The sequence below is a fragment of the Alligator sinensis genome, unplaced genomic scaffold (assembly GCF_000455745.1).
Source record: "Alligator sinensis unplaced genomic scaffold, ASM45574v1 scaffold388_2, whole genome shotgun sequence".
Lineage (NCBI taxonomy): Eukaryota > Metazoa > Chordata > Crocodylia > Alligatoridae > Alligator > Alligator sinensis.
Genome location: NW_005842102.1, coordinates 667,079 through 686,366, shown reverse-complemented (window position 1 = coordinate 686,366; position 19,288 = coordinate 667,079). Strand labels below are relative to the sequence as shown.

The following is a 19,288-nucleotide window of genomic DNA, read 5'->3' as shown; positions in this document are numbered from 1 at the left end:
CCCTCCCCCCCCCCCCGAATAATTTTTTATCTCCTACCTATCCCTTTTTTTTCTTTTTTAATGCTTGCTTAAACTAAACTGTACCTAGTGGACAAGTCTTAATTTGTCTATTCCCCCAACAGAACAACATTTGCTGCCTCTTCCTACTAGGTATAGATTTAGAAAGTGCTACTAGGGAAAAGGGAGAATACATTCTACATCTACCTAAGTTCTGGTACAGAAGAGAACAATAAGGAGCTGCTTATGAGGAACATGATTGCTTTATTACTTAATTCAGCCTAATTTGACTGTAGCTGCTGTAGATGATGCAGGAACTGCCCTTATCCTGTTGTTGCTGACTTAACCCCCTTAAAAACCAGGCTTTAGGGACAACTATTTAGGATGTTATGGCAGGAAGGGTAGGAGAAGTTTTAAGAACCCCCCCTGTTACTTAATCTCTTGAGTGTCAGGCATGCCTGCTGTTAACATCCAATTGCACAACACAATTCCCCTCCTTTTCTTTAGAGCTGAGACTTCCACAGATGCAGCTAGTGATGACTTTCAAGCCTGGTGAGGGAAGTATGGTTTAAAACAACCATGCTTCTGAGGGTTGTAGTTCCTACCCCCTGCACTATCAAAAACCTCACTCCAAGGCAGTCCTGTTGCCTGCATACACAGTTTCTCCAACCATTGCTAGTGAGGGAGACTGGAAAGGAGCAGCAGTTCAAAGGTTCAGGAAACATCCCATCTCTCCTCCAACTAGATTCACAAATCCTTAACTATCAGACACAAACAGCACTACCTACACAGGGAAAATGCCTCTTTAATTAAAGCCTTTAGGAGGAGGAACAGAAGATGCCTCTACTTTTTTTAGGGCTATGGGTGATGGTCAGCTTAAGTGGCTAAATAAGTAGCTTGCCACTTTGCACATCTATTTTAAACCCCTAGTGAAACACTACACAAGTTACAATGCAAATCTCCTTGCTTTACTTTCGTATTGTATATTTCCTATTCACAATTCTTTATAATTTTAGAGCTATTACATGGTAACCATGCTTCTTCCCACCACTATCTTGAATTAAAATACTGCCTATTACTAGGCATAAGGAAAGGCTGCCAGCCTGTCTTAATACTGACAATCCCATATGTGAAAGTTGCTAAGCTTGGAGTGTTTTTTCTCACTCTTAAACTGACTTAATGGATGAACCAGAAACAGGTGGCTGTCTTTCAATGAGTGAAAGCAAAGACAAAATGATCTGAGCTGGATTAGTAAGAGATGTATGTACACTTGTACAGCTGCCTGTCATCCTGCTAGATTAGCTATCTATAAAAGGAGCTATAGCTGAGATGGCTTGGTGTTAACAGGTATACTTCAAGGAACAGTAAAGTACTAAAATAATCTAAATAAGGTTAGCCCTATCTCTGCAATACTGTCTCTTTAATTATACTTTATTAGGCTTTTGGAACTGACTTCTTGAACTAGCTACCACTACCACTCTTCAGGCATGAGGTTCTATAAGACCATTTTCTTAAATTCTCTTCATAACCTCCCAAGGAGGTTGACAATTAAAACAGCTATGAGTCTGTCAGGTTACACAGAACTATATAAACTGATGGAAGGAAATAAAGTACAGGTTTCCCTCACTTTATGCTCCATTTTCCAGGAGCATATGTACTGCATAACTCAAATTCACATAAAGGAAACATACTTTACAATATAACAAGTAGGGATATGTTCCAAGACCTTGACTGTACTGACCTCCAGACCCATTTCTATCACTTTTACAAGATCATTTTGGTACTCTCCAATAGCAGACAGTTGGAGATAAGTGTCCTACTAGCTTAGAAGCCATAATGAGGATGGCAACTACAGAAACACAGGCCTGTCAGCAGACAAGTGATTAACACAGATCCACACAGACTGTATTTTGGTGCACATCACTCCCACAAGGCAGCTGACTGTAGGCTTCCACCACACAGATCACATGAGTGAATTCACCTGGCATAAAGCCAATTTTTGGTATAAAAAGGGTCACTGCACACATACAGAACCTGCAGTAAATATTATAACTTACCTGCAACCACTAAAAAGTATGTACACAGATAACAAGACTACTATAAATCTTGAGTTTAAGTGGTATTAAGTGTTCCTTGTACTTGCTCCAGAAGTGCAGGCTCTACTAATCTAGATCACTTAGCTGGTAGTAGATTTTCCTTGTATTGTAACAAGCCCTATAATGCCTCAATGATGGAGCTTTCTTTTGTGTAGTCCCATATCCATCACAAATTCATTCTTTATCATACTGTCTTATTTGCACCTGAGCCTTAAGAAGTGAATCCAGGAAAACATTTGAAGAGACCACAGCAGCAATGAAATGCATGCATGGCCCTTGTCAGACAACTCAAGTACTTTCTCCTTACCAACCCACCCCTTTCTATGCACCTCCAAAGGAAGGTACCATGGCAGCTTGCCCTTGTGCAGATAGTCAATCCCTATGTTGTCTACTTAAAAATCCAATATTTTGGAGGTTTAGATTTAATAAATTGACTCATCACCACTACTTCTGCCAGAGTCCCAGGGAGGGATTGTTTTGCAAAGACTATAAATGCATCTAGCATGGAGCCTAAAGTCCCAAAACTTTACAGCAAATAGGGTAAGGGTACAAAGGAGGTAGTGCTGACAGCACTGCTACCTTCTGCTTTCATCAGCATGTAAAAGTATCTAAACTCCCTTCTGAGCCTTTAAAATGATGCCTATTATTGCACACAAGATGCCCAAACTGAAGAATCCATTGCTGTAGGCTGCTGTACCGATGCACGGCCACACAAGTCCAGCAGTTTGTCTATAAATGTTTTAATATCAGTATAAATAGGGCATGGTTACAAAAACTTGCAAGAAAGGAGCAATGGAATTTTGACTTAAAAACTTTTTCTGGGTGAGGTGGTGTTCTAATCTTCTGAAATATACAGAACGCACAAACTGACAGGAGGAGGGAGCACGCACACGCACGCACACGCATCACCTTGCCTTGCACTGTTCAATACAAAAATAGCAGTAGAAAGATTGCTGGCTGATCCCTTGACTGTACCTCACTGCTGGGGAAAGGAAGATTGCATCTTGTGCAGCTTGTAGTAAGAGCAAAGTTAATGCCCAGAGGAAGATAGAAAAGTTGCCTCCTCTCCCCACCCAGCTGCTTCTGCTGAGGTACAAGCTATTAAAATAACAGGTTTGCACACTCAGCACTTGTACCCAGCCAGGCAGGGTGGCTGTAGGGACTGATCAGTTCCTTTGAAAGGGCTCTACTCTTGGACCTTTCATTCACTCTGCTAGTCAGGTTCAATGGGATCTCACTGGCTGGTGTTCTTGCTCAATTTAGAGTATCGTCCAGCTCTCCCTCAGTCCTCATCACAAGTCCTGCCAAGCGTGGTACCTTCTGTTGTGGAAATATGTAGTTCTGGTGTGAATCCTGAAAAGGGAGGCAGTGGAAGTACAGAACCTATCTCTGCACATGTCTGACAAAGGCTTGCACCAGTTGGATCAAAGGCTCCTGCCCCTCAGGACCAAACTTGGAGGCAGACTTTCCCTGGGGGGAAGGAAGGACCCCACTGGCAGGAGAAGAGGGACCACCACGGCGGAAGTAACGAGACAGGCTGGAGAGCAGCGTACTCTGAAATGAGACATTCGCCAAGAGTTAGCTTTGCCAATGTACATATCTGCCCCACTTCCCATGCAAGACACCTGAGGCAAAGGACAGGACCCCAGGGGCATTCTGATACACAGTCAGCATAGGGGTGCCTGAGACAGTTTACTTCACACACACGAACTAGATGTCACCTGACCATAGGTACCATTTTCACTAGATCACTTAGAGGCAGAAGGGCCAAGCAAGATGGAAACAGATACAGTATCACAACATCACAATACTATCCCCTTCTAACAGTGCCTTCCATTGCCACATTCACACAAGGTAAGCCAGGTCAACATTATTCTTTTACCCACAGCTCAGTAAAACTCCATTTACACAACGTGCTCCAGCTCAAAGCAATTCCATGCCTCAGTCTGCCCTAGAACATAGCTGGTAGCCAAGCCCCAGGCTTTAGCCACATACACCTGCAGGCCAGTTGTAAGATGTTTTTGTACATGAAACCTCCAAAGCATTCTGATCATTACACACAGAAGCTTATGGACAAGCCTTAACTGCTATAGCGAGACAGTTTGGATACTTTTGCTACAAGTGCAGAATCTCCATTAGACCTGCCAGCTGGCATGCAGGGAGGTACAGCAGCTGTCTCAGAATGGACCAATCCACATAAACTAAAAGGCTTACGGAAGCTAAACAGCATCAGAGGAGGAAAAATCAGCTCTCCCTGCAGCTTACCAGCTCCGAACTGAGCTCCTGCTTCATTCGCTGCTTGTCTCGTGGATGCACAGCTGGATCCTTCAAGTACCGAACAGCCTGGGAGATGAGCAGGTAGAAACAGTTTTCCATTGTAAACATGAGCAGGGACCTATGCAAAGAAGACAAGTCAGCACAAGTGTTACCACTGGAAGACCATTAACCCTCAGGAGGACCTGCTGCAGACAATGCAGAACAGGGAAAATGTTCATTTTACTCAGGTACAGGTATTATTCAGCTAAGTTAGATCCATACAGGTTGGCTAGCCATCTCTTCCCCTATACCCACCAATGGCTGGGAGTAGTATGGGCCAATTTTGCACGCTAACCTACCATGAGCCCTGCCTGCTTTTAAGCACTTCGGTAGGGACTGGTGAACTGCTTGCTTGACATGAGACGAGAAACAGAAACAAATGTGGAGAGAAGTTGAATTTAGCCCTATAGCTCCCAGTTTGGGTGAGATAAGGACCCCTGAGCCTCTGCTCCACAGCCATGTCTAACTAAAAAACTGAGAGACTTACTTAAGAGTTTTGGTCCCCTCTTGCGTATTCAGCCCTACAGCTTGAGGGAAGGGCTCCTTCTTCTTATCCAGCTTTAGGGGGGGAAAAAAATTATTAAAGACTGGAGTTCCACAAGGAGAGAACAGACTTACAGGAGCAAGTCTCCATTCTCCCTTAAAAGGGCAGATTAAGTGCCCAGAGAACACTGCAGCTACTGTGCAGCCTCATGGGCCCTTAAAGAACTAAGAACACAGGCTCCTACCTCGCCCAGCATGTTAAGAACCACGTTGACTGTGGCCAGGAGGGTCCCAAAGGAGGGAGCGACATCTGAATCAAAGGCTGGTGTGGTGAAACTCAGAACAAAGAGCACGTTGTACTCAGCAAGGTCCAGTGACTGCAGGGAGAGAGGGACAGAAGTCATTCAAAGGCTATGACTGTGGTATTGCAGCAGTAACAACCCCTAGCTCCTATACCGTGCTCTCGCAACCTGCAGATCTTGAAGTGCTTTACAAGAGACTGCCTATCATATTATCTCAAGGTTAAAAGAGAGAAACTAAATCCGAGGTCAGCCAGCATCCAGGGGCAGAAACAAAGATAAAACCCAGTCTTCTGAGTCCCATCTAGTCCAGTGACCATCCACTGCAGACACAGAACAAATCCAAACCACCTCAACAAATCGGTGGTAAGAAGGCTGCCTTCACACACTGCATAGTCAGCAGTAATTGGATCTAAGACTAGCTGGATTATCAGTTTATTCTGGTAAATAAGGATATATATACATATGATTGTGGAGAGCAGTCCAAGTGAAAGCTACAGAAACAATTGTAGTTCCACATCTCAAACCCTACGTAAGTCACATAGGTTAAATAGTAATACTTCCTTTCAGACTGATCTGTGACCAATTCCAAAGGCTACCTGTCTTGAGCAATGCCTTTTAAAGAAGAGCTGATAGATTAAGAAGTGGGCTATCATTTTCTTTGGAACAGACTCATGAAATCCAGACGATAATTCAGGATGCTCTTAGCTCCTTCCCCTGCAGATATCTGTCTCTCTTCTATCCCTGGTACCTGATCAAGGAGGATCTGGCAGAGGTCAGGAGTGAAGTGGCGCAGGGCAGCCAGTGATTTGCTAAGGATTTTCAGGAGACTGTACTGCACTGTGCGCAGGGCCTTCTGCTCTGCAGCCTCTGATTCAGGGTTTGGATGCCTGGAGGAGGTCTGAGAGGTGCGCTGCACTCGAGGTGTCACACCTGAGGGAAGGGAGTCCCCATTTTTTGTCTGTGGAAGAGGAAGAGAACACACACACGCACACAGGTATCGTTTCAGTGTCCTGTGCTAAGACCAATCTTTGCAGAAGATTAAGTTACTGGTAACAGGAAAGCTGTAGCAAGGCACCCACACTTTGCTTAGCCCAATGAGAACATAGCCTTCTAGGATGTTGCTCTAAGGCCTTCAGTGATCTTGCAGGAGAGGAACATGCCTGTCTGTATTGCAGGAATGGAATCTGCAGACACTATTTAAAACTCCATGCTCTGGGAAAAAAAGGAGTTTCTAATGAAACTGTTGCCAGAAAGAACCCTAGCTCAGCTGTAAAGATGCATCAATAAAAATGCATCCTCTCCCTCTCAAATCTACCTAGAGAAACCAGAAGAGCTGGAGCCATGTTTTCTTGCCACTTAAAGCAAGCCAAGGACACCAAGTCATTGGCGTATCAATTCTCATTTAACCACAATAGCTTCTTCCCAGCACAGCAGTCTGCTCTTAAGTAGCTAATACTGATTACTGTTTCTACATTGGATGTCTTATATTAATGGTGACTAGCCTACAAAGTATACATTGTTTTCAAGCTGTTCTATGTAAGTCCTGGTTACAGAGAGGTACAACCAACTCAGCTTTAGCTACTGAACTCCAGGGTTGGTGATGATCCATGGTTAAATCTCTGGAAACAAGGACTGGATACTGATCAATATTTTATTGGCTTTTAAGTGAGGGACCCAGGACTGTAGCCCCTCCCCCTTGTCAGTAGGGTCCCCTCCTCACCTGTAGATAGTGCTGAAGCATTTTGCGGCTATGCAGAAGGGAAGTACAGGCTTGGCACAGGTAACACAAGTTCACCTGAAATAACCACGAAAAATACAATTCTTAGAGGGCAAATTGAATCCATCTACCATCTCTCTCAGGTACAACTTTGAGACATCTAAATTTTCTACTCCCAAATCCTCTAACAAGCCTAAATTATGTGATTATTATATCCTAGGCTTCCAGGGTGGGGGTTGGAAAATCCAGTCCCAACAGAGACAGAGGTGCTTCAACCAGAGATCAGGCATCAGCAGAATTTTCAGATTTTCCCAGACACAACTGACACCAAGGTTCCAGCCTAGATGCAATGAGACACTCAATCCTCCAAGAGTTACCACCGCTCAGCCCTGGTTAATCTATCCCTCTCATGTAACTGTACCTCATTCTGCAACTGAAAGGCTCCATGCGAAAAGAATCATTTTCTTTCAGTGGCCCCACTTAACAACAGCTTCAGTGAAAGGGCTCTCTGTTAGCCACCTGCTAGCTAGCATGACAAAGTGTCACTTTACCTGCATGTCCCTCATGAGCTGTGGCAGGTGAAAATGCCACTCTTTGATAAAATTGGAGAGCTGAAGAATGAAGCCAACAGTGTGATCAGCTTCTTCCAGACAGGCCAAGCTCTGCACAGTCCGTACTGCATTCAGGCACTGGAGACAGAATAATTGAGATGACTGCCACAGCACAAAAATATCCATCCCTTCCTAGAAAAAGCTGAAGGTGCAGAGATTTACCCCTAGGGCCATGTAAGTACACTTTAATAAGGAAACAGCAACAGAACAACTACAGGCAACGACACAGCCTCCTGGACTTATTATGACTTAAAAGTTAGCCGGCCGACCCATTTGGCAGGTAGTGGCAGAATAAGACAACTACTGTGCTTACACACACATGCAATTAACTGCTACCTTAGAATAGGGTTTTTCAGCAAATTTGCATCAGTTTGGCTGATGCAGGGATTTGAGTATTGAGGGAAATGAGCTGCCCACCTGAATCGTGACAGAAACCTGACTGCAGCATTTTTGTTACCAGAGGGACTAAAAACTATTTTTAGAGGTGAGCTCACTCTGCTGCTTTTTTTCCAAGTAGATGAGTCACAGACTGAGATCTCACTCAACACTTCCTGATGCTGCTGTTTTGAGTGGACACATGAAACAGTTACAGTGGAATTATAACCTGGCGAGTAAGAGCAATGAATGTGTGTTGACTGGCCAGGATCTAGCAGCCTAACAATACATCCATCAGTGTGTTGACTGGCCAGGATCTAGCAGCCTAATAATACTTCCATCCCCTGCCTGGCCACTGTGATTATGTTGGAATTAATCTCCCCTTCTCTTTATCTGTTTTTAGATCAAGCTTTCTGAGGCAGGGATTGCGTCTTTATCTAAGTCTGTCCAGCACCTAACATATTCTGGGCGCTGCTGTTATTTACATAATAAGTGGCAACATAAAGAAGTAAGGGTGAACATACTTGGAGAATCCTCTCTTGATGGACACCCACAAAGTCCAGTGCCTCTGTCAGGAAGTTGTACCGAAGTGTCTTCAGAAGGCGCTCCATCAATGACATAGAGAGACGATAGACCCCAGGCCAAGAGGGGGCATCCAGAGATTTCCGGGATGAGGCAGGCGTCTGAACAGACCAGCCACAAAAAATAAGATTTACTTATACTCCTGCTCCCACAAAATGACACACTCTTTTCACAACAGCATGAGAAATTCCAAGGTCCAGGGTGATGGTGTTCACCTTCTAAGTCCTGGAGGCTGTTCTGCTAGCCCTAGACTGAAGAAGGCATTCAGGCCTTCCCAGTGAACTTCCCTATGAGTTTCAAAAGCAAAAAGAGACAGCACTCACCTGAATTGTTCCATTACTGCTAAGCTGATATACACTCAGGAGGGGCAGGCAGACACTCTGCGTGACACCTGCTCCAGCCACAGCTGCAGCTCCCTGCAACACAGAACAGCCACAGTCAGAAGAGGTACCAGACCTCTCTAAACTCACACCCATCTAAGGTGAATTCCTCTTCCCCCTAGACAGTACTAGTTTTCATAAAAAGATCCACAGGACTGCGTTATGTATCACCACCGACATTGTGTTCGACTGGAACAACCTTGGGAAAATGATCTCTATTCCTCATCTTGGACAATGATGAACTTCAACAAATAAGTAATGCATTACCATAGCTGCAGAGTGACCAGATGCCTATGCTTCAGTGCTGCTGTATCCCTATTAGCCATGGTGTTACATTTGCATGGCAGAGAGGTATTTAGAGAGAAATGTCTTGATCTGAATTACAGGTTTTCTCTAGGACAGAATCAGTTCTATTCCTCTATCCTAGACAAACCATTACTCAGGAATGGAAAAACTGAGGAGGCCCCTGTAATTCCTCCCCTTTGACAGAGCTGTATTAGAGCTTTATTAGGTTGATGGTGCCAGCATACAATGGAATGAGAACAACTCAATTTGAAATACAGGCCTAAGAGCAGAGCAACAAGTTCTCTTCTATTTGCATTTCTCACCTGTTGTGTCCTAGCTAAGGTAAAGAGTAGATGCAACGAGGCCTCTGTGAAATGAAGGTTCTGTTTGACTCTCAGGCTGATTTCCAAGGCTGTGAAAGTAGTGGGAAGTACAGGGACCTTTCTAGTAACCTGCAGCCAGTAATCTCCATCTTCATCTATTTCACAGAGTTCCTTTGCCAGATGCAGCCCCAGAACACAGACCTGCCATAGGAAGGAAAGGGGAGGATACAGCACAGATAGGGAAGAAAACGGACAGACATTAGAAGACTGTCAGGAAATAACATCCATTGGGCATTTACTACTGGGATCCAAACTGTAACTGCTGCACATATGAATTATGGCATTTGTAACCCCTTCCATAGCACTGTACACTTAGAGGGCTGGATAAGTAACAACTGTGACAAGGCTCCTTAAAAAAGAAGCAGCAACAGTCAATTTCTTCCAGTGTCCTACTTGGAGGAACATTGGGCAGGTTGTAGCTGTACTCACAGCCAAGGACAACCTGCACACTGGGGAAAATCAGCAGTTGGGAGATGTGGGTTCATGTCCCAGCTCTGTCACAGACTTCCTTTGTCACCTTAGGAAAGTCATTTAATCCATTTGTGCCTTAGTTTCCCAAGTAGTGTGTGCTTTCAGAAACCCGGGACGAAATGTTCCAACATGCTCATACAAAAGAAGAAGCAGACTTCCAAAGAGCATCGTCCAAATAATGGTTGTAGAGGAGAATAAATTCACCCCATTTTCTACTACGTAGTAACTGGTACATAACAACTGATACGGACAGGACATGTCATGGTGCATAGCACGCAGTTTTGTTTGCATAGCAAAAACATGGCTACAGAGAAACTAAACAATCCCCTTACCCCATCTCGCTGGTCCTTGTGTTTAACTCGGGAGACATCATCTGTTTCCATACTGTCCTTGTCATCTGCTGAGTCTCCAGAAGTCAAGTTGTGCCTCGTCTGATCAAACAGCGCAATTACCTCATCTTGGATTGTCTCACAAACACTCATCACCAACTGGGAGTACTGTGGGATCTCACTCACTGTGGGACACATACAGAGCAGACAATGTTTCACCACATCATCCTAAGATTTAGGTTCCCAATTTAACTGGTACACTAGTTACATGTTCAGGTGCCGCACTTTCTAGAGTCAATATGTATTCAGTTTTCATTTAAAAATCTACAAAATTGTAAGATACTCCAGAGGGACCTACACAATTAGCCACAAGCTTAGGAGGATTCCATGAGGGGGTAGAGGATACTCGTATTAAGAAAGATAGGGTGTTTTTATTTATAAAGGTGTACAAAAACCTTATGCTTCAGAGCACAATGCAGATGCTGACAGGGGCAGCAGTTACCTACTGCTGGGATTCTTGCATGTTTTTTCTGAAGCAGCTAGTACTTTCCACTGCTAGAGATAATACTAAATTCCAAGGGACCCGAGAATATGGCAATTCCTGTATCCAGCAGACACCTAGTTCCTGCTCGGGGAGTCCTCAAAATATTAATTTCACATCAAACCTTACAATCAACTGACCCACCTTCCACACATTTCTAGCTGATTGCAAGCCTTCATCAAGTGTGAGTGTTAAATTAAGACTTTCCGATTCAATGTGAATGCCTTCCAAAAACTTGTGCAAAGAGATGGGCTTTGCAGCATTCCCATCATGAGGCCAAAGACCATACAAAAGATCAAATGGTAGATTGCCAAGCTTTTTGAAGCAGGGATTTGCCTATAATTCATCACTATACAGGACCTTGCAAAATAGGAGTCTGACCCTCACTGGGGCCCCTGTGTACTACACTATAAATAAAATGAATGAGAAACTAAAAGAACAGCTCACACTAACTGAATATTCCTGATTTTGAAAAGATAGAGCATGACACAAATGCTTTCATAGTGACAACTCTGATCTTGATAACCTTTCCTGGGTCAGCTCACCTTTCATCTCCTTCATCTGCAGGACAGTGATGAGAGCAGAGAACACTTTGGCCTTGGTCTTGGTCTTCTCCATCATCTGCTGATCCGCCTGCAATACTCCCTCCAAAATCTGCGTCAAGGAGTTTATGATTTTATCCACAGAATTCAATTCACTGACAACAAAAAAGGGAGAGCTCTTCAGATTAGACAAAATTCCTTACTTAACATTTTGATTGTCACTAATTTGTGTGAAACATGCCTGTGAAGTTTTCAGATACAGTTTGCGCTTTTTCAGCACAAGAGACACTCCATTTAAGTTACCCCAGGATCTCCTCAAAGACTCCCCCCTCCAGGAATTTGTACTGCAAACAGGGTGAGACTACAAGCTCTTACTGTGATTCAAGTTTCCGTTTCATCTCTCCAATAAGAAAGAACTCAAGGCATTAAACCATTGTTTCGCAATAGAGTTTAGCAGTAGACATTATCAATATTACCTTCAAGGTGAAGAAGTCTGTCATTCCACAGGTTTACACAGTAAGGTATCTCCTTTTCTTCCCAAATCATCAAGGAAATTCTGGCTATAGCAACTCACCTGGACATCTCCTAAGGTCTTACATTGATCTGTGACTATGAACTTGCCTAGCAAACAGCTGTCCGAACAAGATACCTACCTTTTCCACTGTCTGAGCAGAATCAGAAGAAGGGTGCATAGCATAGATCCCAGCTGCAGGCAGGATACTGACATGGGAACCAGCAGCTAAGGAGAAATGCCCCCATAGTTACAAATGCAACATTAGCAAAGAGAAAGAAAAAGAGACTCAGCACTAATATACAGAGTACTAACTAGTGCTCCCCTCCCTTCTGGACTGCTAATTCCAAGCAGACCTTGCAATGAACAAGCAGCATGGAGAAACATAGCCCATGCTATAACAGAAGGGGTTTACATTACTCTCTGTTATTAAAAAAAAAAAATGATGTGCCACGTAATCTGTCCTTCACACAGCTAAGGGAATACACACACTTCACTCCAGTGAAGTGTGGGAACCTAGATACTAATAGCATAGAGCTAGACCAGTCAGTCAACAAGACAGAACTCCCAGAAGTCAGGCCACTACACATCTTAACAATCAACTGTAAAATTCTCTGTTTATAAACTCAGCATCTCAACTTGCAACCCTTGTGGAATGGGAAATCTAGTACACTGGATTTCATCTTGTTTACTAAACCAGAGTTTCCTCCTGCCATTGTTTGAAAAAGGAGAGAAAGAAAACTCTCCCACAGGGAAATACCTGCCTAAAACATCTGCTACAGCAACTGCCAGTCTGTCTAAAAGGACTCCAGAATTTGGAGATGTGAGAAATAAAGTCTGGCCTTCAACAGCAGATGAGACTACTGCCTACCACGCTGACTAATAGTTTCACATAATTTCCTTGTACTCCCCATATGCTTATACCCATCTGTTGTTTTTTGTCTTACAGATTTTAAGCTTCTGGAGACAGAAACCCTCTTTTTGTTGTGCCTGTTCAAAGCCTAGCACAACAGCACCTATGTGCAATGGTAATACAAATAGGAAGGTAGCTGAAATCAGGACATGGGATAAAAGCCAACAGTTTCTGACTTTCAACAGCTTGCAACACTGCAGGATTCCTAGTCAGAACTATCTGCAAGGTCACACAATGGCCAAGCAAATCAAATACAATCAGACAGAGCAGGAAAGCAAAATTATTCTAGAGAGGGCCTTTTGTTGCAGCCTCATCTCAAAGAATCAAAAAATGATGAACCTCAGATAGGTACAGGATGGAGGTCCTCTTAGCAAAAACAGGCAAGAAAACTGCACACTCAGTCTAAAGCTACAATTTATTGAAAGACCACATACTGAAACACAAATACTTACTAAAGCCTTGGTTCCACTTAGCACATCCAGAAACAGCTGCTGATGGACTGCAGAATCAGTCAGATGCATTATATCTGCCTACGGAAACCAATGACAGAGCTCAGATTAATCATATGCAACAGTAAAAGCTAAATTGTATTTCCCATCCAGCATGAACCCTATTGTTTTTATAAAAATAGAAACGGTCAGTGATAGTTGTTATTGGCAAAAATCAACACTCTGACTGGTAACTGGGAGCAATATATACATCGGGAATCTTTATCATTTTATCAATATTCATTTAATTACTTACAGCAGTAATTACTGGAGGTAGACAGTATTACTGGCTTCCTTTACACTCCTTTAAAAATAGTTTACCATTTCCTCACCTCTTTGCGCGCACACACAATATGCTAGTTGTGATCAGTCAGTAAAAGAAAACCCAGGCAGATAATTCAGTTGTAAGGTATTGGCAGCCATCTAAATCACAAGTATACATACAGATTAACGGAGAGAAAAAAAAAGCCTGATCCTTCACCCCTCCACCTGTGGCTCAGTAAGAAGAGTCAAAACATTAATTTTATGTCAGTGACATAGGAATTAAAAATAATGTCAATGTGGCTCTTACATGACTGGTAGAGATGATCAGCAGCATCCGCCAGGCTGAAATCAGCATTTGATATTCTGTCAGGGAGGCACAGCTGGTACCCTCTGTCTCTGCCACATGATGTGCCAGTGACTTCACATATCCTGACCAGTAAGCAAAGCGCTTTTCGCTAGAGAATTTCCTCAAGGTATCTTTTAGGGACTGGTCCAGTGAGCCCCTGACAAAATCAAGAGAAGAAATGAGATGCATCTTCATTTACTCCTTGGTCAGAGAACATGCACCCTCTGAGACTCATGTTGGAAAGTCATGGACACAGCAATGTGGGGTAAAGATTATTCCATATATTAGAAAGAACTCTGAAGAGGACTCCTCTGATTTCATCAAATGTCACAGAGTAGAAGTAACCCCTGGAGAGAAAGCACTAATATTTTTTTAAATGTCATTTTTTACTTAAGCCTGAACTCTCAGAACACTAAACAGTAAAGTAACTGACCTGAAGAGGGGGATTTTGTGCCCAAATGCTTATCTAAATCTCTCCCAGCTATGCAGCTGGTCCAATAAAAGATACTGCCCACAGAAATCCTTGCCTCTCACAAATGTAAAAATATCACATTCTTACTCAGAAAGTTAGCTCTTTGCATGCATTCTTGGTAACTTCAGGAATAACAGGAAATAACTGCATTTCACTCACAGGCACTAAAGGACTTCATCCTCAGTGTAAAGTGTCCTCAGGTATACTGAACACTTAACAAAAGAGCAGATCACCAAACACTCACTTGACTACATAGTAGATCTCCAGGCAGATGATTTTCATGATTAAGGCACAGGTGTCCAAGACACTGAGCTACAAAGAGGGAATAAAAGCAGAGCATGAGCAGGTTACTCATAGCTCCAGGTCAGATCATGCCAGACATTCCGAGTCCTGTCCAACAAGAGCAGAGTTTAGGACCATGAAATTCAGAGTTCTCCTTCAGGCAAGAACACTGATGCTGTGCAAGCAACCCAGATCTCCTGCTATATTTGGACATTCAAGCATTATACCAACAGGGTTAAAAGTTCCTTCCTCTCTTGGGCAGAGGGAGAAACATAAGGAAGACTTAAGACTCATGCCTGTTCAATCCTTCCAAGAAGGCTGATGGAATCACAGCTGTACACAACTGTCCCTCCCAGAAGGACAAAGCCATTAGGGAGGCATGATGATGGAATGGGTTCTGTGAAAGAGCAGCTGCCTCACCAGACAGCAGTTCATCTCTTCCCAATCAGAGAAGAGAGCCTTGTTGAAATCTGCACTGCAGTGAGATGAAGGATTAGTATTTCCACAGAGAAAGACAGAAGCTCCCAAGATGGAAAGATCCTCAGGACACCACCATGCTGCTAATCTGGCTGAGGAGAGAAGAGATTGCTCTAGGTATACACTATACTTCACACTTCTGGAGTACTAGTTCTTTACAAGCCAGTAAAGAATGAAAGCCTCATCCCCGTGTTGGGGTAGATGTTATCTCGATTTTACAGATAGGGAAGGAGAGGCAAAAGTTTTAGGAAACTTTTTCTAAGGTTACACAGCTAGCCTTCACAAAGGAGTTGGAAACAAACCCTAGGACTCACTTCTCTTACCTATCCTTAACCAACTTATCAAACTCCCTCTTAAGGAGGAAAGCCACATAAACCACTCACTTCCACTTAGATAAACACAGTTACCTTTAGGTCCTTATAAACACCTCACCTCTGATGTTTCTGAAGGGGAAGCAAGGATCCCAAACAGGGGGTTGGTTAAATTTTCCCAAAACTTGGGCCTGAAAACAGAACACAAGCAAAAATAGTGTAAGTTTATCTGTTTTGTCTCTGCAAAAGGCTTAACTGCAATAGCCTGACCTGGCCAGCCTTTAAGTGTAATCTCCACTACTTGAGAAATGTGGCATTTCACATACTGTATATATAATTACATTCACACACTGTACTTTGGTTTTAGGGTGGTTATTTCTGAAGATAAACAGATGTCTGGAGTTTGTGACAGGGCAAAGAGAGAGCTCCACACAAAAACTTCACAGTCAAAAACAGTATAGAAAAGTAAAGACTCACTTGGTCCGCAGAACAAGCATAGCACTATCCCGACGGTCCTGCCACAGAGCATGTAGGAACGCAATGGCAGCACGGTGCAAGAGGGGAGGACACCAATATCTTTCCTGCTGCTTAGAGTCTATCAGCTCCAGGATCACCTGGAGGCAACTCCATTCCCCCAAGCTGAATTCCTAAAGCAAAGGGGGGGAAAAGTAATAAGGTTATCTATATATAATCAAAATACAGACATCTTCTGTTTCAGTGTGAGACTCAGTTCCATCTAAGTAATACAAAGGGAAGCAAACCTTGACCACGAGCAGTGGGCATATATTTGATGTGTATGTAATACAAAATGCTTATAAAGAATTTATAAAATGTTGAGGAAAGGAATAAACTGTTTTCACAAGTGCAAAGATGAACTTACAGAGCTGAAAAAAAGAAAACTGAACAATGTTACTATTACCAAGTCTGAGTAAAGACAAGTCTTAGATAATGCAAAAGATGCTCCTTTGGTTAAACCAGGTTACACTGATACTGGGGGTATAACTTAGATGCCAGAAACATCCTTGTATTACATGTACACACTGCATTTATCTTATGCATATTAGACAACATTTAAATTGAATAAAAATTTTAATTAACACATGTGGAAACTTGTACAGATGCGTCCTTAACTGAACTGACTGAAAAAAAACAACCAGTAACCCTATGTGCAGACAAACAACTGGTATTGTACCTTTGACCCATCGTCCCCATCTTTCACTTCCAGGTTCAGGAACAACTCAATAAGCCCAGGTTGTGTCTCTACAGCAACTGTGAGGAATTCCAAGATCATGACTTTAATGCGCATGTCCTCAATCTTACTCTGAAGACGAGTCAGGAAAGCATCACGGATAGCAGCAGCATCACTGCCAAGGCAGGCATACACAGACATAGGAGCAACCTGCAAAAGGTAAGAGATGCTGGGAAATGAAAATCATTTAACTCTGTGGTGCTTCTTTTCAATATGAATGAAGCCTGTAGTTTGCTATTTGAAGTGAAAATCAAGAACACTCATCTCTGAGTGAAGGAGTGAGGAGGAAGTCAAGAAATAGTTTTGATCCTAATGAAATGTGGAAGACTATTAAGTTTTTCCAAGTTCTGGTCACCTCTTTAGAATTCTGCCCCTTGCCTATTTCATCAGTAGAAGAAATATGAAGGAGAGAGACAGAAAACTAGGCAGATTTGGGTTGATAAACTTTGAAAAAAAATATTCCCCAAACTGCAGCATTCAAAGCATTCTGTAAAACCTAGACAAGTGTCCAAACTTAACAGGTAAAATTTAGGGGCTCTTGAAAAGTTTTAATATGGGATTCCTCTTCTGGACATGACTGTAAAGCTCAAAGTGAGAAAGATTACAAGTTGTATCTAAGGATTTGTCTACAAAGGGAAATAAGTTGGTTAAAAGTTCCCCCTCCTCTTTAGAGGTTCTCATGCAGTTGCAGAGTGGCCTTAGATCACTGTAGCAAGGAGGACAAAGCTATTGCAGTCCAGACCTGAATGAGAAGCCTCCACATGGGAGGTTTAACTCTGTCTATTTGGGGCATACTGAGCTCCCACCTTTAGTGCCTTATGTTTCTTAAGTGTCCCTACGTGGTCAAGTCCTAAGAGGGTCACTGGACAGACAGTTTCAGTAATAGAATTAGCAAAGAAAGTATATGAAAACTCTTGTGAGAGACTGTTCTTACCGTAGCCAGTCGTTTAAGCAGCTGGATGGCAAGGCGTGGTAGTGCTGGGTCATGCTTGTGGTAGATGTATTTGGCCAAGACAGCAATCAAATTGTTCCCATGAGCACCTGGGAGAACATAAGTAAAGTTACAGGGGAGAAGTTGGAATGACACTGAGTCTACTTTAAGGGCTCTTCTCAAGACTGCAATTATTTACTGGGCAGTAATTTTCTATACTGGAAAGGAAGGAGAGTTGCAGGGAATGAATTCAGCCTTCTGACAAACCAAGGGAGAAATCCAGATACTGATAGCATCTACTGAATCTCTTTCAGCCCTTTTCTTGTTAGAACACAAAAGGAATGAAAATAACACTACCAGCTCATCTTAAAGAAGACCTAGTGGGGCAACAACAAGTATTAGCATTCAGGGCCCTTCACTGCAGCAAAAACATTAATGTCTGGAAGACTATCATGGCTGAGTGGGGAGCAAGAAAAAAAATCAATCCTGGTCTTTACTCAAAAGTGGGCCCACCATTATATGATCAGCACTTAATAGCATAAGAAGAAGTTATAAAGGGAAATAGACATGCTAGTAAATAATCCCCTGTGATGCAGATTAGGCTAACATCCTTAGTCTAATTCTTTGAGTCTCTGTGTTGGAAGAGAAGAGTGCCCTTACCCTTTCTGGTGCACAGGATGAGAACAGCACTACTTGGAAAAGTCAAACACAATTTCAAGAAGTTACAAGTTAATCAGAAATAAGGAACACGCACTGCTTCCCAGACTGACCAACAAGGAAGTACGTACCATGCTGTGTGAGAGCCTGTTCAAGTGGGGATACCACACTAGAAGGAGGTTTCAACCGGATGACGTTATTAGTGACTGAGAATGCCAACTTAACCGTCTGGATCAGCAGCTGGCCCTGGCCCAGCGACTCATCACTGTGTTGCCAAAAAGAAGTCAAGGTAAATAAGTCAAAATCAACTCTGATGCTCTCACTATTTGTACAGTACTCAAATCTGCATATTTAGGAACATGAAGTCCTACCAAACTAGGGTACAGGCTATAGAAGGATTGTATTCACTCCTACATATTATGTGAGCATTGAAATATACAATTCCAAGAATACAATATATACACAAGCTATATTGCTTAACCAGTCCTGAATTTAACAGCAGCATAATAAAAGTGTCATACCCTTTTTCTTTGTGCTGTGTAAGAAAACACTTCCTTGGGGAAGTGAGACTTTCATATATGTCTTTGGGTCTACCTACATAAACTGTAACTATACAGAGACTCATATAAGATTCACAGCTTCTCTCTGGAAGAGCTATCTTCAGTTATACTTGAGAAGCTGCCTGGGCTATAAGGAAATGTGAAGCCTATTTTAAGCGGAAGTATGAGATATGGTAAAGCCTCTAGCCTACAGTCTGAGACTCGATGAAAAGGCAATGTTTGTCCAAAAAAGGTGTGAGATGCTTCTACTAGCTCTTTATTAGGTAAGAGGTCTCATATCATGTTAGGTGTTTTGCAGTACATAGTTTAGCGCACAGTTTTTGGGGGGGAATGAGTGACCTATATAACAAAGGAGAAAACTGAATGGGAAAAATGATGGTAAAGAGAAACAACAGGCAGCAGGGGAAGGGGGCGTTA

The 19,288-nt window shown here is 42.8% G+C and overlaps 1 protein-coding gene across 9 annotated transcripts in view; it reads right to left on the bottom strand.

Annotated features, from left to right (window-relative positions):
• Positions 1 to 2,822: 2,822 nt before the first annotated feature.
• NUP188 (nucleoporin 188) overlaps positions 2,823 to 19,288 on the bottom strand; it is a 42,187-nt gene continuing 25,721 nt past the window's right edge. For 8 of the 9 annotated variants that reach the window (XM_025204968.1, XM_025204965.1, XM_025204966.1 and 5 more), the window contains 21 exons: positions 18,443 to 18,576; positions 17,658 to 17,764; positions 16,667 to 16,873; positions 15,952 to 16,121; positions 15,596 to 15,665; positions 14,649 to 14,716; positions 13,894 to 14,089; positions 13,287 to 13,364; positions 12,064 to 12,149; positions 11,414 to 11,565; positions 10,331 to 10,512; positions 9,468 to 9,668; positions 8,803 to 8,895; positions 8,422 to 8,580; positions 7,463 to 7,600; positions 6,915 to 6,989; positions 5,943 to 6,152; positions 5,138 to 5,269; positions 4,897 to 4,967; positions 4,359 to 4,488; positions 3,477 to 3,647 (listed from right to left, as the gene is read on the bottom strand). In XM_025204968.1, the coding sequence (XP_025060753.1) occupies positions 3,477 to 3,647; positions 4,359 to 4,488; positions 4,897 to 4,967; positions 5,138 to 5,269; positions 5,943 to 6,152; positions 6,915 to 6,989; positions 7,463 to 7,600; positions 8,422 to 8,580; positions 8,803 to 8,895; positions 9,468 to 9,668; positions 10,331 to 10,512; positions 11,414 to 11,565; positions 12,064 to 12,149; positions 13,287 to 13,364; positions 13,894 to 14,089; positions 14,649 to 14,716; positions 15,596 to 15,665; positions 15,952 to 16,121; positions 16,667 to 16,873; positions 17,658 to 17,764; positions 18,443 to 18,576 (2,830 nt within the window). Of the gene's footprint in view, positions 3,648 to 4,358; positions 4,489 to 4,896; positions 4,968 to 5,137; positions 5,270 to 5,942; positions 6,153 to 6,914; positions 6,990 to 7,462; positions 7,601 to 8,421; positions 8,581 to 8,802; positions 8,896 to 9,467; positions 9,669 to 10,330; positions 10,513 to 11,413; positions 11,566 to 12,063; positions 12,150 to 13,286; positions 13,365 to 13,893; positions 14,090 to 14,648; positions 14,717 to 15,595; positions 15,666 to 15,951; positions 16,122 to 16,666; positions 16,874 to 17,657; positions 17,765 to 18,442; positions 18,577 to 19,288 lie in introns of all 9 variants that reach the window. The other variant, XM_025204963.1, reaches the window with a different exon arrangement.